Raw genomic sequence first — 15,902 nt, 5'->3', positions numbered from 1 at the left:
TGCTTCTTGTCCTGTCTTCATGTGCTTTGGAGAATAGCTTGACACCCTCTTCTTTGTGGCAGTCCCTGAGATATTGGAAGACTGCTATCATGTCCCCCCTTGTCCTTCTCTTCGTTAAACTAGACAAACCCAATTCTAGCAACCGTTCCTTATATGTTTTAGCCTCCAGTCCCCTAATCATCTTTGTTGCTCTTCTCTGTACTCTTTCTAGAGTCTCAACATCTTTTTTACATCGTGGTGACCAAAACTGGATGCAGTATTCCAAGTGTGGCCTTACCAAGGCATTGAAGAGTGGTATTAATACTTCACGTGATCTTGATTCTATCCCTCTGTTAATGCAGCCCAGCACTGTGTTGGCTTTTTTGGCAGCTGCAGCACACTGCTAGCTCATATTTAGGTGATTGTCCACTGGGACTCCGAGGTCCCTCTCACAGTTACTACTATTGAGCAGGGTACCCCCTATACTATACCTGTACATTTGGTTTTTCTTGCCTAAATGTAGAACCTTACTTTTTTCACCATTTCACTTTGAAGAGATTAAAACAACAAAACATTTATATATAGACACAAACATGGCTATTTTAACTGAGTCAAACCCAGAATGGACTTGGGCCACATATTTATTATCTGCTTCTTCTCCTGTTGTTATTCTTGTAGTGCAAGAACAAATTCTCACAAAATAAACGTTGGCAATAGCAGTAATGTTAGACCATCCAGTAGGAACTGTTTTCCATTTTATTTTCTATTGGCTTTTCTAAGTATTAAATACAGAATTACTTTATTTTTAACCTTAAACTTTTTTTAGTGAAATTACTGCTCTATTGTGTAATGATTTTGGTCAGTAATTTTTAACTATACTCTCTTTAAAACCAGTACATCATCTTCTCTCTATATTTACTGTTACTATTCTCTCTTTCCCCAAATATTGTAGACCTAATCCAGGCCACAAATGAGACAAATGTGAACATTCCACAAATGGCTGATACCCTCTTTGAGAGAGCGACAAACAGTAGTTGGGTTGTTGTCTTCAAAGCCTTAGTTACAACACATCATCTAATGGTTCATGGCAATGAGGTAAGTATTTTACTCCTGGAAGCTAAAGCAAGGGATTGTTAAGAAAACCTGTGTTTGTCTCATAGACTTTAAAAAAGAAAAAGTGACAGCAAGTAGTGAGCTTATCTGATACACTGTTAAGGGAATATACGGTAAAATATTTAGATTATGTGGTGTTTTCTGAATGAAAGTTTCAGAGAATAAATGATCCACTCTGTTTACTGAAGGAGATAAATCCTACTTTAGCATTTCATGCATCTAAAAGATATGCTTTGGAGATCGGGGATCATTTGAAATAGATTTTAGAGGATGTGGAAATTCAGGAATTAGTTAAGATGAATATCTTTGCATTAGGCATTTGGTCATGCAATATTAGAATCCAAGTTTAGTGTTATTATGCAAAAATAACATCTCTATACTTCTCTGATATACAAAAAAGTGTTTTGACCTACATATGTTTTCATAATTTGTTAAAAGAGGTAACCCTTTTAATTTTCTTACACTGTATGTGTGTAGTTATGAACTGAGATCTCATGTTGTAATTTTTTTTACTTTGAATGTATGCCAAAATATTTGCTTCAAATCCTGTCTTTAAAGTTGTTTTTTACAGAATCTCCCTTATCAGTTTCAATAAATATCTGCTGATATCCCATACATGATCAGTTTTTGCTTAGTAAAGAAAACAAGTCCTTTATCTAAAACTGGAAGAGAATGAGAACTAGTTTTATGTGAAATAATATTACTCTACATTGATCAATTTTTTTGCTGTTTTAGAAACCTAGCATATAAATAGAATAGGGTCTCTACTTTTTTACTCAGATTATGGAGTGCTATTATATTGTTTATTCTGAATAATTTCTTGCACTGTAAGAATAAAACGTGATCTTAAGTTTTCCTGAATTGGCTTATGTTCAAGTGAAAGCAATACTTTCCTTAATATAATCTATATACCACTAAAACTCTGAGAATATAAAATATTGGAAGAGGACTGGGCTAAAATGGAACCTTGAGGTACCCCACTGCTTGCTTCCCTCCATATAGATGTAGTTCCATTAAGGACCACATGCTGAGTGTGGTTTGTCAACTAGTTATGAATCCATTTGGTGGTGATGCTGTCTGTCTCTATCCCACATTTTTTTTTAGCTTACCAAGAAATAGGTTGTGATCTACTGTGTCAAATGTTGTCATGAACTTCTCATGAACTTTAACTGAGAGAAATAGTGCATCATAGGATAACAATTTTTGAATTAAGGTACCTTTAATGGGCCAATTTATAGAATCTGTCCAAAATTTGGGCTCAGTGACTTCCAGGGTAATGAAATTTGGAAAGTTGTGGATGTTTCAGTGCTACTGGCTGCTGCTGCATCTTTCAACCTGATCTTCATTTTCAGTGTTGCGTGGCAGTTTCTTAACTAGTCTCACAATCCCTCCTTCCCTCCCAGCCTGCTTCCCTGACTGCCTGCTGGAAAGGGAAAGGAAGAAGATTTCTGATGCTCCCTGCCAAATTTCCACAAGGAAAATCAATGGGAAAGCTGGCAGGAAGTCAGAAATTGCTCTTGCTTTCACTACTTTTTTTTGCCCGCTGTTGACTATTCTGTTTTTCTATTTAGGTAAGGAAATATCTCTGAAACGATGACCCAACGAGACATGGGTTGTTTAGTATATGTTAGCAGTAGTCTTGCTATGTCAGTTTTGTTCAGAGAGCCAATATGTTAACTGCATTTTACATACAGAGATACTGACTGCATGCAAAATGCAGTTGTTTGCTGTTAATTTTTAGATTAAAACTTTTCATCTGTTCAAATAATTCACTTCTAACATTGGTATTTCTAAACAAAACATGAATTTTTCAGCCTTTTTTTAAAAATATGGAATGATTCAATGCGTATTCAGATTTTTGAACAGCCATCTGTGTCTAATACTTGTATATAGGCTGATGTACTGTACATAACTAGAAATATGTACAAATTAGGTATTAATTATATAATGAAATCTTCTGTGTGTTTTTTTTTACCAGAAATGAAATATGTTTAGGGATCTGTCATGAAAAAGGAAGAGAGATGATATAATTTGTTTTATTCTGTTTTTCTCCCTCTTAGAGATTTATTCAATATTTGGCATCTAGAAACACACTATTCAATCTCAGCAATTTTTTGGATAAAAGCGGATCACATGGTAAGAAAAACCATTCACTTTGTCAAGTTTAGTGTGGTAGTTTATTTACAGAAAATAATGAGCAGAAACAACATTTTTTCATAGTTGTTTAGGCCTACATATTTAGTCAAAGCAAATATTTATCACAAACTTATACAGTAAAGGTTAAATTTATCTTTGCTCTTAATCTGCATTTCTGTGTATTTTTCCTAACACACCAAAATGATCTTTCTAAGCACTTTGAAATACTGCTTTAAGTCACAGTTAAAGTGAAACTATGCCACTTTATTATTATTTCTTTTAAAATAGCATTTTTCTTAAAAAAGCCCCCAACTAACAGAAAACTAGTCCTTAGTCTGACGGTAATAAAAACTTATATTCTGGAAAAAAGGCTTTAATTTAATAAAGATTGTGTCAAAATGCAATTAAATTTATTTGTATTTGTTTGTTTTATGTATTTGTTCCAGATATGGTTCTCTGATATCGAAAAAGGATAAAAATAAAAGATAAAGTTGGATGCTTAATAATGAATGGCCATTTTTGTTTAATAAGGAGCAAAGAACTTATACCAGGCTCAATATTCTGCAAAGGATTGTTATACTGATTCTTTGCTATGATGTCAGACCTAGTCAGTTTAGTGTAAGTTTTCAATTCCTGGTAAACATGTTTTGTTAAAAAAAAAAATCTGTAGGCAGCCTTACATCTGTTAATTCCTCTGAAATATGGTTTGGCAGGCTGTCACTTGAGGTTTGTTGATGTGAGTATCTTAGGAGGAATGTAGGTGCCTTGTTCTCTTAATACAGAAAAGTTTAAATATATCACACTCAGGTTAATTGAAGAAAAGACAGTGCAAAGAAAAAATGAAAAGGGAGAAAACCTTCTAAAGTGAAAAGTTGTTTTTGATTCCTGAAACTTTAGTAGTGTACTCTTTCCCCAAGGCTATCAACAAAATAACTCCATATAGGATTCTATGAATTAAATCCTGGTAATGCAACGATTGCAGAATCAATTGCTTACTGCAAGGGTGTCAAACTGCTGGCTTGCGGGCCAGATACCACCCCATTGCCGGCAATGGAAAAAAAGTCATGATACGTCGCAACACGTCACGTGGCTTGCGAGTTTGACATCCCTGGCTTACTGTATGTAAGCCTCTCTGCAGCACAACTTCATGAGCACATTGCAGAGCTAAGTAAAATTTTATGGGAATATTGATAGGGGAATTGTCCTCTCATTCTTTCATCATAGCCCTATTAATCATATTACTCGTCTTTATTTTATCAGCATCCAATACATAATGATCCAACAGCTGTTTTCTAGTTTAACTGTTCTTTAGATGAGAATGTGTACTAGTGATTACTGTAACAAATGTTGCCTGTTATTCAAAACTAGTTGTATATTGAAATTTACAAGATACTCTGCTCTCCCTTTGGGGCTTATTAATGTGACTCGTATTTAATGAAGAGATTTTGGGAAATGTTCATTGATTGAGAAATTCTTGATTTGGTGTCAATACACAGGCAATTATTTACATGTGGGCCTTCTTTTACTTAGACTTTTAGAGTGGTTGGAATAATGACTGAAATATCCAATAGGTTTGCATCATTAACATCATCAATTTTTTCACTCACTGTTATAAATTAATAAATCAAAATTGTCCATATTATATTTTTTGTTTCTAGGATACGATATGTCTACTTTTATCAGGCGTTACAGTAGATACTTGAATGAAAAAGCATTTTCATACAGGCAAATGGCATTTGATTTTGCAAGAGTAAAAAAGGGGTAAGCTTTCCTTATCCAGTAACAATATTGTTATTGCAATGTAATTAATTGAATGTTGCTATAATTATTTCTGGTCCTGTCCTGTCCTGTCCTATCCTATCCTATCCTATCCTATCCTATCCTATCCTATCCTATCCTATCCTATCCTAACCTAACCTAACCTAACCTAACCTAAATTAAATTGAATGTTGCTGTAAATACTTCTGTCGTTGTTCTATACCAGACAGGTCAAACACAAGGCCCGGGGGCCAGATGTGGCCTGCGAAGTAGCCATAAAGCCATCCTGGAAACAGTGAGGGAACGGCCCCCACTGCCTTGGCCCTGGCCTAGGCCAGCCGGGAGCCAATGTACAATTTTGTGGTGGCCATCTATGCTGAAACACATTCTGTCTTAGCTCCACCATCTGGAAACAGCGAGGAACCAGCCCCTGCCAAGTCGGCCCTGCCCCCTGGGTGCATGCTGGGGAGGTGTCGCCCTTTGTGAGGAATGAAGAAATGCACCATCGCCTGGAAGTAGCCAGCAAATGGCCAGCATATCCGGCTTGATGGGCTCTGGGGGAGGGGTTTCGGCAGGCAGCAGGGCGCTCTCCTCAGAGCGCTGAGAGGCTGAGCTGGGTGGTGCAAATCCAAAAAGAAGCACGACGACGCCCAGCTCCCAGCCTGCCTGGTTTCGGCAGGTAGCAGGGTGCTCTCACAGTGCCAAGAGCTGAGCCAGGTGGCGCGAAACTGATGAGAAGTGCAATGCTGCCTAGCCCCCAAGCCTGCCCAGTTTCAGCAGGCAGCAAGGTGCAAAGCTGGTGAACTTTGCACTGCCCGGCTCAACCTCTTGGCGCTGTGAGGAGAGCGCCCCGCTGCCTGCTGAAACCGGGCAGGCTGGGAGTTAGGTGGCATCACACTTCTTTTCGGATTTGCGCTGCCTGGTTCAGCCTCTCAGTGCTGTGAGGAGAGCGTCCCCCTGTCTGCCAAGACCAGGCAGGCTGGGGGCTCGGCGGCATTGCGCTTCTTTTCAGATTTGTGCCACCTGGCTCAGCCTCTCAGCGCTGTGAGGAGAGTGCCTCTCTGCCTGCCGAAACTGGGCAGGCTGGGGGCTGGGCAGCATTCCGCAGGTAACGTTGACTCTCACGCTGCTCATGGCATCCCCTCCCCCAGAGCCCACCAAGCCAGATATGTGAAGTAGGTGAGGGCCATGTGCTGGCCACTTCCAGGTGATGGTGCATTTCTTCATTCCTCATGAAGGATGACACTTCCCCAACTGCGTTTCTTGCCTGTTTTTCTCCCTCCCTCATCTCAAATATTTTCCCACCACCAAGAAGGAAAGAAGGAAAGAAGGAGAGGGAGGGTCTGAGGGAAGTCCTGCCTTAGTCCTGCCTTGCTGCCCTTTCACCATCCCTTTGCCCCCTCCTCTGACTTTGCCCTCGTACTGATCATGAGCAACCTGGGTAAGGAGAGCAAGCACAGCAGCAGCAGTCTTGAGGAGGTAAATGCAGCTGGGTGGCCCCTTGGGGAAGTGGGGCTTGATGCTGTGGGTGCTTGAGGGTCAGGCTGGGCATTTGACCTCTGCTGCCCAGAGCTCCGGGCAGCCTGCACCACCATCCAGCTCCCCCCGCGTGGCCTGAGAGGAACGGTGAGACTCCTCCAGTGGACCATGCCTTGGCACTCGCCCTGGTCCCACCCCCTTCTGCCAGAGACCCTCAGATCTGTCCCACTCCTGCCCAGGCCCCCACAGCCACCCTTGATGCAAACGATGTAGAGCTGACCACGCCCACCCAATAGGCCACACCCACTCCATCCACACCCACCCAGTAGGCCGCACCCACCTGGCCCCCTGAGGGCAACCACAGTGCTGATGTGGCCCTCAATGAAATTGAGTTTGACACCCCTGTTCTATACTATGTTATATTATTATTCAATACAACAAATTGAATATTGCTGTAACTATTTCTAACAATATTATTTTCATATGAATCATTAAAAAGGAATCAAACTGAAAACATGTAAAAAAAAGGGTTCTGGCATAAAAGTATTGCCATTTGTTAGGTATAATATGGGTTATTTGTGTGTTTATCCAATAAAATGTCTAAAGAGCCCAACATTTTGCTAGGATTCCTGCCTTCTCTCACACCATGTTCTATTTAAAAATGGAATTCCTTCCCTTTCCCTCGGTTTTCTTCTGATGGTTTCAGTAGTAACATCTTTGATTTGTTCCTCCTATAGTGCTTGGATCTTGTTCCTCTCAACTTTTAGTCTTTCGAACTAAGTTGCTGCTTGTGCTTTATGGCCATCAGAGCACCCATCTGCAAGTAGTAGAACTGTGGCAATAAACTGACAGACATTCATTGTGTCTTTTTTGCCTTGTGATGGAATGGTGCATGCATTATCAGATGTTTATCAAATAGAATTGCTTTCTCACTTAAGGGCATGTCTTTGGGGGAAAATTGTCAGTGAAACAGTCTCTGTAGCTAAATTGGCTCTGAGGATAAATTGGCTCTATCAACCTAGTTTAAGAGATGACCTTTGTCAGGCCAGATTTGTACCCAACTCTTATAGAGAACATAGTTGTACCATAGTTCTGATGCAATCAGAAAGTGTCTGAGTGTGTATGGAATAGATCACTGAAGGATTCATTCCGTTATGATTTGTGGCCATATCTCATAGAGGACATTTTTTAAACTAATGTAAGATTCTGTAACCATATTTGCACATTTCCCAGTGCTAATGGTCTGTTAAAAATGGCTAAAGCTTTTGATTGAAGCCATTGTTTATGCCACCATCATCAAAATCTCAGGAGCTTTTATTGGGTGTAATACTACTTCTTTTTCTACCATCTATTCAAATTCAATTATCATTGCAGCTTCCCAGTTATTATTTAGTGTGCTGTAGCAAAAACGTAAATCTTTACTTGTCAGATGAATTCTCTCCCTTTCTACTTCCAAGCTTATGTGGCTATGTATCAGTACTTTCATAGGGGAAAAAACACTATTTTCCATCTGACTCCCAGGCAAAACACAGAGACTCATTAAAGTGTTTCATGTTGGAGAAATTTCTGTTGCCAAGCAGCAGATTATACCTCTAGACACTCCAGAGATTACATATCCAATTTTTTAAAGTATTACTTTAACATATAAAAAATAAAGAAATCATGATGCAAAGAAGAAACAAAACTAAAATACATAGGAACACACTCAGTTTTTAAATAGCAAATTAAACCCTAGTCATATAGAATAATGTTATTCAGCCTTTTCCATAAATGATACAAAGTTAATTCATAGATAGAAAATAAGTCAATATCAGTCCATGATTTTAAATCTATTTTAATGTTTTTCCCATTAAAATAAAACAATACATTGGCTACCTTCGGTGCACAATAAATGCAGAATTCTTATGAATCAAATTTTAATTTTTCACTATATAGTTCAAATAACATTTACATATTATTATTGTTATTACTGTTTCCAACATCAAATAAGTCAAATGATGCGATCATGAAACAAATCCAAAATATACATTGTGTCATATATTACTTCTAATCTATTGAAGTTGACAGCCACCCTGGTAAACACCCACCCTGGTAAACATCCCACCCTGGTAAACATGATACTCATTCTTTTTGTTTCAATTTTCTTGCAAATTACCAATATTAATGATTTATGTTAATTTTCTATAAAACTGAACTATAGATTTAGGATCATTTGAAACTAAATTATGCTAAATTAAAGTATCTAAAATTTTATAATTTAGACAGCTCGTAAAATGCTATTGTATTTGATCTAAATCAGGAGGTTAAAATTGTTTTAGATAAGTAAGCTATTTTAAACAATCCAAATTTTTGTTCCAACAAAACTAATGTTTTGGTAGTAAGATCTTGCCCATGAAGATTTTAAAAGATTTACTTTTCAAACTAGGATCGTTTGATTCAGTTTGTCATGGGAATAAGGAACAAATTTAAGCTTCATTCCCAGCTTCATCCAGCTTCTAGTTTTTAATGCTGGAAAAATACATGACTTTTAGCTAAAACCAGAGCCAACTGCAAAGACATTAAGGGAGGTCAAATATGAATTTTCTAGTTGGGTCTAACAACTGAGCTAAAATTGGGAAAGCCAAAAGTCCCATTTTCATAAGCTAATAATACGAGGGCAATTCGGAAATAAATCTCCGTTTGGTTATCAATGACAGACACTCATAGATACAGAACTTTTATTATACACATTAGAAAACTATTACGTTACTTTTCGACATAATCATCATTCAAATTGAGGCACTTGTCATAACGTTTTACAAGGTTTGAAATTCCATAGTAGTAGTCACTCAGTGCCAAATCTGGACTATAGGGGAGGTGATCAAAAGCATCCCAATGGAACTGCTTCAAAAGTTCTTGGGTGCACCTAGCGCTGTGCAGGCAAGCATTATTGTGAACCAACATCCACACTGGATGGGGTGCCATTGAAAATATCGCTAATATGAAGATGCCAAAGAAGTACTGCTAGTGAGGTTCATGGAGCGTGGTTCGACTATCAATTCAGAAGTCTACTTGAACCATTACAAAAACTCAGACGAGCCATCCATAACAAGTGTCGGGGCATGCTGACTTCCGGTGTGGTGTTCATGATAACGCTCACCCGCATACCAATAGACGCACCCAAGAACTTTTTTTTTAATTGAAAATTTTTTAAAATTTTACAAAAAAAAGTTCCCTTCCCCCAACCTTCCCAACCCACCCCAACCCTCCCCCAACCTTCCCAGAGCTGAATACAGGCTTAATTAAAATTTAAAAAAGAAAATTTTAAACACAAATAAACCATATACAAATTTGGTTACAATAATTAAACAAATCATAAAATACTTTAACACCAATACTTAAAAAACAGAAAAAGAAAAAGAAAAGAAACAACAAGAAAAAAAGATCTTAAACTTTAAATATAAATTATTCAAAAGCTAAATAATATTTTTTATATCATACTTGTATTGTATAAAATTTATCCATCTTTTCCATACCAAAAGGTACTTCTCTTGCGATTGATCTTTCAAAAAAGCCGAAATCTTTGCCATTTCTGCTAAACAGGAAACTTTAAGAAACCATTCTTGCAAAGTAGGCAAAGATTCCTTCTTCCAACATTGCCCTACTAACAACCTAGCCGCTGTAATTAGATTTAACATTAATATAGTTTCTTTACTGTCACAGTCGGAAACAATACCCAACAAAAACTATTGTGGAGTAAATTTTATCCTTCTTTTAAAAATTCTTTGAATATTCCACCATATCTTAATCCAAAAAGCTTTTATACTTTTACGTAACCACCAAATATGATAATAAGTAGCATCCAAGCAACCACATCTCCAACATTTAGGCTGCAAGTTTGAATACATACGAGACATTTTTTGTGGATCAAGGTGCCATCTGTAAAACATTTTATAAAAGTTTTCCCGTAAGTTTTGGGCTTGTGTAAATTTGACATTCCTCACCCAAATAATCTCCCAAGTATCTAATGGAACCGATTCATTAAAGTTTTGTGCCCATTTAACCATACAATCTTTAACTAGTTCTGCTTCTGAATCCAGTTCCACTAACACCCCATAAATTCTTTTGATATGGGTTCGTCTTTGATCTTTTATTTGTTTTAACAAATTCTCATCCTCTCTAAGCAAACCCACCTTACAATCTATCTTCTACCTTTCCAATAATTGTCTATACTGAAACCATGAAAAAATAATATTTTCTTGTATTAAATCTTCCATGGATTTTAATTGCCAATTTTTACCATCCCATCTAAGTAATTGTATATAAGAAATGCTATCCATCTTAACTCCTCTCCTTATCCCTTCTATCGCATGCCATGGAATAGCCCATAATGGAATTCTTGAATCACTTCTATAATATTTCTTCCAAACCCAAAGTAAGGAAGTTCTTAAAATATGAGACTTAAAAACCCTATTTAATTAAAAATTAAATAGGCATGCCATCCAAAAAGTAAATCCCATCCCTCCAGGAGGAGTACATCTACATTTGTTAAATTAACCCAATCACTAATTAACGTTAACACCACAGCGTCATAGTACAATTTCAGATTCGGTACCTTGAGTCTACCTCTCTCACGAATATCTTGTATAATTTTAAGTTTTACTCTTGGTTTTTTCCCTGCCCAAATAAATTTATTGATACCTTTCTGCCATTCATTTAAGTTAACCTCATTCTTTAAAATAGGTATCATTTGAAATAAAAAGAGAAACTTTGGCAAAACATTCATTTTAATCGCTGCAATTCTCCCCAATAGGGACAATTGCAGCTTCTTCCAATTTCCCAAATCCTTTTGTATTTTAACCCACACCCAAGAACTTTTGAAGGAGTTCCGTTGGGATGTTTTTGATCACCCCTCCCCATAGCCCAGATTTGGCACCGAGTGACTTCTACTAAGGAATTTCAAAACTTGAAAGATATTAGTACAGCATAGGTGGCACCATGCTCAATAGTAGTAACTGTGAGAGGGACCTTGGAGTCCTAGTAGACAATCACCTAAATATGAGCCAGCAGTGTGCTGCAGCTACCAAAAAGGCCAACACAGTGCTAGGCTGCATTAACAGAGGGACAGAGTCAAGATCATGTGAAGTATTAATACCACTCTTCAATGCCTTGGTAAGGCCACACTTGGAATACTGCATCCAGTTTTGGTCACCACGATGTAAAAAAGATGTTGAGACTCTAGAAAGAGTACAGAGAAGAGCAACAAAGATGATTAGGGGACTGGAGGCTAAAACATATAAGGAACGGTTGCTAGAATTGGATATGTCTAGTTTAACGAAGAGAAGGACAAGGGGGGACATGATAGCAGTATTCCAATATCTCAGGGGCTGCCATAAAGAAGAAGGAATTAAGCTATTTTCCAAAGCACCTGAAGGCAGGACAAGAAGCAACGGGTGGAAACTAATCAAGGAGAGAAGCAACCTAGAACTAAGGAGAAACTTCCTGACAGTGAGAACAATTAATCAGTGGAACAGCCTGCCTCCAGAAGCAGTAAATGCTCCAACACTGGAAGTTTTTAAGAAGAGACTGGACAGCCATTTGTCCGAAATGGTGTAGGGTTTCCTGCCTGAGCAGGGGGTTGGACTAGATGACCTCCAAGGTCCCTTCCAACTTTACTACTATTACTATTACTATTATGACAAGTGCCTCAATTTGAATGGCGATTATGTCGAAAAGTAATGTAATGTTGTAGTTTTCTAATGTGTATAATAAAAGTTCTGTATATATGAGCGTCTGTCACTGATAACCAAACGGAGGTTTATTTCTGAATTGCCCTCGTAATTTAGATAGTGAAAACCGTGTGGTTTGTCCATTGCACAAACATTTTCTTAGTATCTTATCTGTTTTAAAATAAATTAACATGGGAATCCTTTTAAAGGTACACAGTGTCCTGAAGTAATATTTATTATAATATTTATTCTTCCCTGTAGACTGATAGGGATATTTAACCACTAACTAATGTCAGTAGTGATGTTTTCAGTTTTTGGCAGATGCCAAGAGCTTGGCCACAGATTTTGAAGACTTATTAATCAGGTTAATACTCCTCTTGTAGAATTTGAGTTGCCATTAATATATTTGACTAATCTTTCCCTTTTTTCTTATGTTTTTACAAATCTTAACATGTTATATTGTTTCAGTATAATGAATAAGCTACAATATTTCTTTTTCTTTGTTTCCAATAGTCTATTAATATTAATGATGATTTCAGATGACAGTATTACAAGCATAAGATTATTTGATTATTTCATCCAGAATTGAATGTAACATTTTTTTAAAAAAATGCTGCAGATTGCCTCAAAGTATTTGTTATACAATAAGATGTATTAGTTAGATGTATTTGCTTTTGTTTCCTCAGGGCTGATGGTGTAATGAGGATGATGGCCCCAGAAAAACTACTGAAGAGCATGCCAATCTTACAAGGACAAATAGATGCACTTCTTGAATTTGATGTGTGTGCTTATACTTTCCTTAAACTTTTATGGTTACAGAAAACTGTACTTACTTTTAATATTAAAAAACTGTACTTGCTTTTAATATTAAAAAAACCCACGAAACATTTAACTTGTAAAAGGAAAGTGATTGTATTTTGTCAAGCTGCAGAAAAAAATAAATTGCTGAAGATGGATGATTGAATTACCTTTTTACGCTTCATTGAAGGTCACAACTGAGCTTCATAATTTCACCATTAATGTTACACAAACTTCAAAATGATGTGCATTAATATTCAATTTCTTACTGGGTTATCTAGATTTCATTATTTCTAGCAGTCAAACCTGAGCTGTTCATTCTTGTAGTTTACCATTGCTGAATTTACTGCAACAAAGGCATAATGTCTGTTTAGACTTCTGTTTAGACTCCATAATCTGAACAATGAATATATGTGCTAATATTTTACATTGTGCTGAAAGAAAAGGTAGTCTGAATGTTGTGTGTTTATAATAAATCATGGGCTTTTCTTATATAGGTTCATCCAAATGAACTGACAAATGGGGTCATAAATGCTGGATTTATGCTTCTGTTCAAAGATCTCATCAAGCTTTTTGCTTGTTACAATGATGGAGTCATTAATTTATTAGGTATGTAAACTCATAAAAGCATATTCTTAATCATGCTTATTATTAAAAAGAAAAATGATCTCTGAAGTTAATCTTGTTAAAGAAGAAGCATTGTTGATATTCCAAGTCAGTATCAATTTTGATTCTCCTGTGTTCACATCAATCTTCCTGTTAAGACCAGATCAATTGTGGCAGATAATTTTCCAAACTCTCAGTCAGGTAGGATGGAGTGTTATGTAAGTGAGTAACTAACTGTGTTTATATTATCACCCATTTTGTAATGTTTCCTTATAATCTCATAATCACTGATTTTTAGATTACCAACCTCAATGTCACAAAATATGCTTTTGAAGAATAAAAAATGATTAACTTATTTATTTATTTTTTGTATTCATGGATTTCTTCTCAAACCTAATATTCTTTGATGTGCTTATCTTCATGGTTCTTTAATCTACATTTTCTTTTAAGGCTGGAAAACTACTTTTGACATATTTCCATGTCCTCTTACTCACAGAAGCATTTCTTGATAATCTTTTTTTCATGCAATGCCATTACGTGTTTTCTTTACTTCAGCCCCAGCCCTCAGGTTTAGCTCCTTATAAGTCAACTTCTTTAGTCAGGCCATCTCCTGACACAATCCTTGTTATGATCTAGTTAGCACACTTCACAGATGATGCAGTTACTGACATGATCAGGCGTTAGAACATGTTCAGCTCCTATTGGAATTAGGCTTTGCAGGTATGTCTCTTTCCTTTAGTTGTTGGTAACCTCTTGGATATTTTTCCTTGGACATTTTTCCTTGGCCTGCAAGAGGCATCTTACTTTCACAATAGGTTCTGCCCATTTTCTAAAGAGTTTGTGTGGGTCTTAAATGGACTTCTTATAAATCAGTCTTAGCATTCCTTTGAAGGAACACTAGACATGAGTTTAAAAAAACTGAACTGTCTTGCATGATCTATTACTATTGGGTGCATTATAGATTTTCTGTTGCTTCTGCCAACAAGGAGTTCCATGTAGCCATGTTTCTTACAAGGATACAACCGGACTTAACCTCCAACTCTGCCATTCCTTTGCAGCACTAATTGAAAATGTGCTTAGTATCAGTCATTCTGTCCTTCTTCCTATGATTCTTCTCTGGACCTATGATTTAGATTCAGGTTATTTTTGGTCATATTCTTTCAAAAGAAGACTAGATCGTTTTTCAGAAATACTGTAATTGACTCACTGACTAATCACAAGTGTGGAATAACTCTATGCTCAGGCACTTTAGACACACAACTTGCATTAAGAAATAAGAACCAGCACAAGTTGCTAGCATCATTATTGTTGAAGAATAAATCTCAGCAATCCAGGTAGCAAATTCAAGGCCAGTATCTTTTTTTTGCTATTTTAATGACTGAAGGCTTGCTTTTTATTACAAACATCTGGCTGTGTCCAAAGACTGTATTTAGTGATGCTTAGATAAGCACTTCAGCATATGCTTTTGGCAATGTATTAATGAAGCAAACTTCCTACTTGGCACAGATCATGTTTTCATGTTTTTGTTCTTTCACCCAAATAAATAGACCCTATCAGAAAAAAATAAGTTTACCAAGCAAATGGTTGCAAGCACACTCAGCTAGCTAAGGTTTTTTTTTAATTCATTGTTGATTTTGTCTTAGAAATACATTGTCCTGGGATTTCAATTTAAAGGTAGAAAAAGAAGGTTAGGGAATAGTATAAAATTAAACTTGAAATTGGGATTGTTCGTAGAAGTTTGCTGAGTGGAATAGGGCAAAAAATAAATCTGGCCATAATTGCTTTCTGCCATCTTTTTAATAATATCACTTATGAAGATTTTTCTTCATAGTGAAATGTCAAGTCCTCAGATGTTCTGCTTATGAAGAATACTAGAGATTGAGACTGTCAAATATATGTCTTCCAGAGAAGTTTTTTGAAATGAAGAAAGGACAGTGCAAAGATGCCCTTGAAATTTATAAGCGGTTTCTTACTAGGATGACAAGAGTATCAGAATTTCTTAAAGTTGCAGAGGTAAGTGAAACTTTCATATAAAGAACTGTAAAGACTGCAAATATTCTGCAATGTATTGAATTTTGTGAAAAATACCAAAAGATAAAAGAGATAATGATTATATTTAACATCAGTTAACACATTTACAATGATAGTATGTTGATTTGTGATTTAATTAGTAGTGAACATTCATTAAACGGAAGGAAATGACAGTCAACTAATGGAAGTAATCACCAGGTGGTTGGTTTTCAACATCCAATGTTTGCCTGATTATTCAGCTGAATGCTTCATGGTATGTGAAAAGAAGTCCCAGAGACCTATGCCTCAAACTGT

At 36.6% G+C, this 15,902-nt stretch overlaps 1 protein-coding gene across 29 annotated transcripts in view; it reads left to right on the top strand.

Annotated features, from left to right (window-relative positions):
* SNAP91 (synaptosome associated protein 91) overlaps positions 1-15,902 on the top strand; it is a 109,717-nt gene that overhangs the window by 30,044 nt on the left and 63,771 nt on the right. For all 29 annotated transcript variants that reach the window (XR_005555660.1, XR_005555659.1, XR_005555661.1 and 26 more), the window contains exons 3-8: positions 932-1,074; positions 3,153-3,228; positions 4,887-4,989; positions 12,860-12,953; positions 13,469-13,580; positions 15,484-15,590. Coding sequence is in view for 26 of the 29 variants with exons in the window: in XM_039334464.1 (XP_039190398.1) it covers positions 932-1,074; positions 3,153-3,228; positions 4,887-4,989; positions 12,860-12,953; positions 13,469-13,580; positions 15,484-15,590 (635 nt within the window). In the remaining 3 variants the exon portion in view is untranslated. The remainder of the gene's footprint in view (positions 1-931; positions 1,075-3,152; positions 3,229-4,886; positions 4,990-12,859; positions 12,954-13,468; positions 13,581-15,483; positions 15,591-15,902) is intronic.

The sequence above is a fragment of the Crotalus tigris genome, unplaced genomic scaffold (assembly GCF_016545835.1).
Source record: "Crotalus tigris isolate CLP2741 ecotype Arizona unplaced genomic scaffold, ASM1654583v1 scf7180000017631.5181431, whole genome shotgun sequence".
NCBI lineage: Eukaryota > Metazoa > Chordata > Lepidosauria > Squamata > Viperidae > Crotalus > Crotalus tigris.
This window is presented reverse-complemented; position numbering and strand designations above follow the sequence as displayed.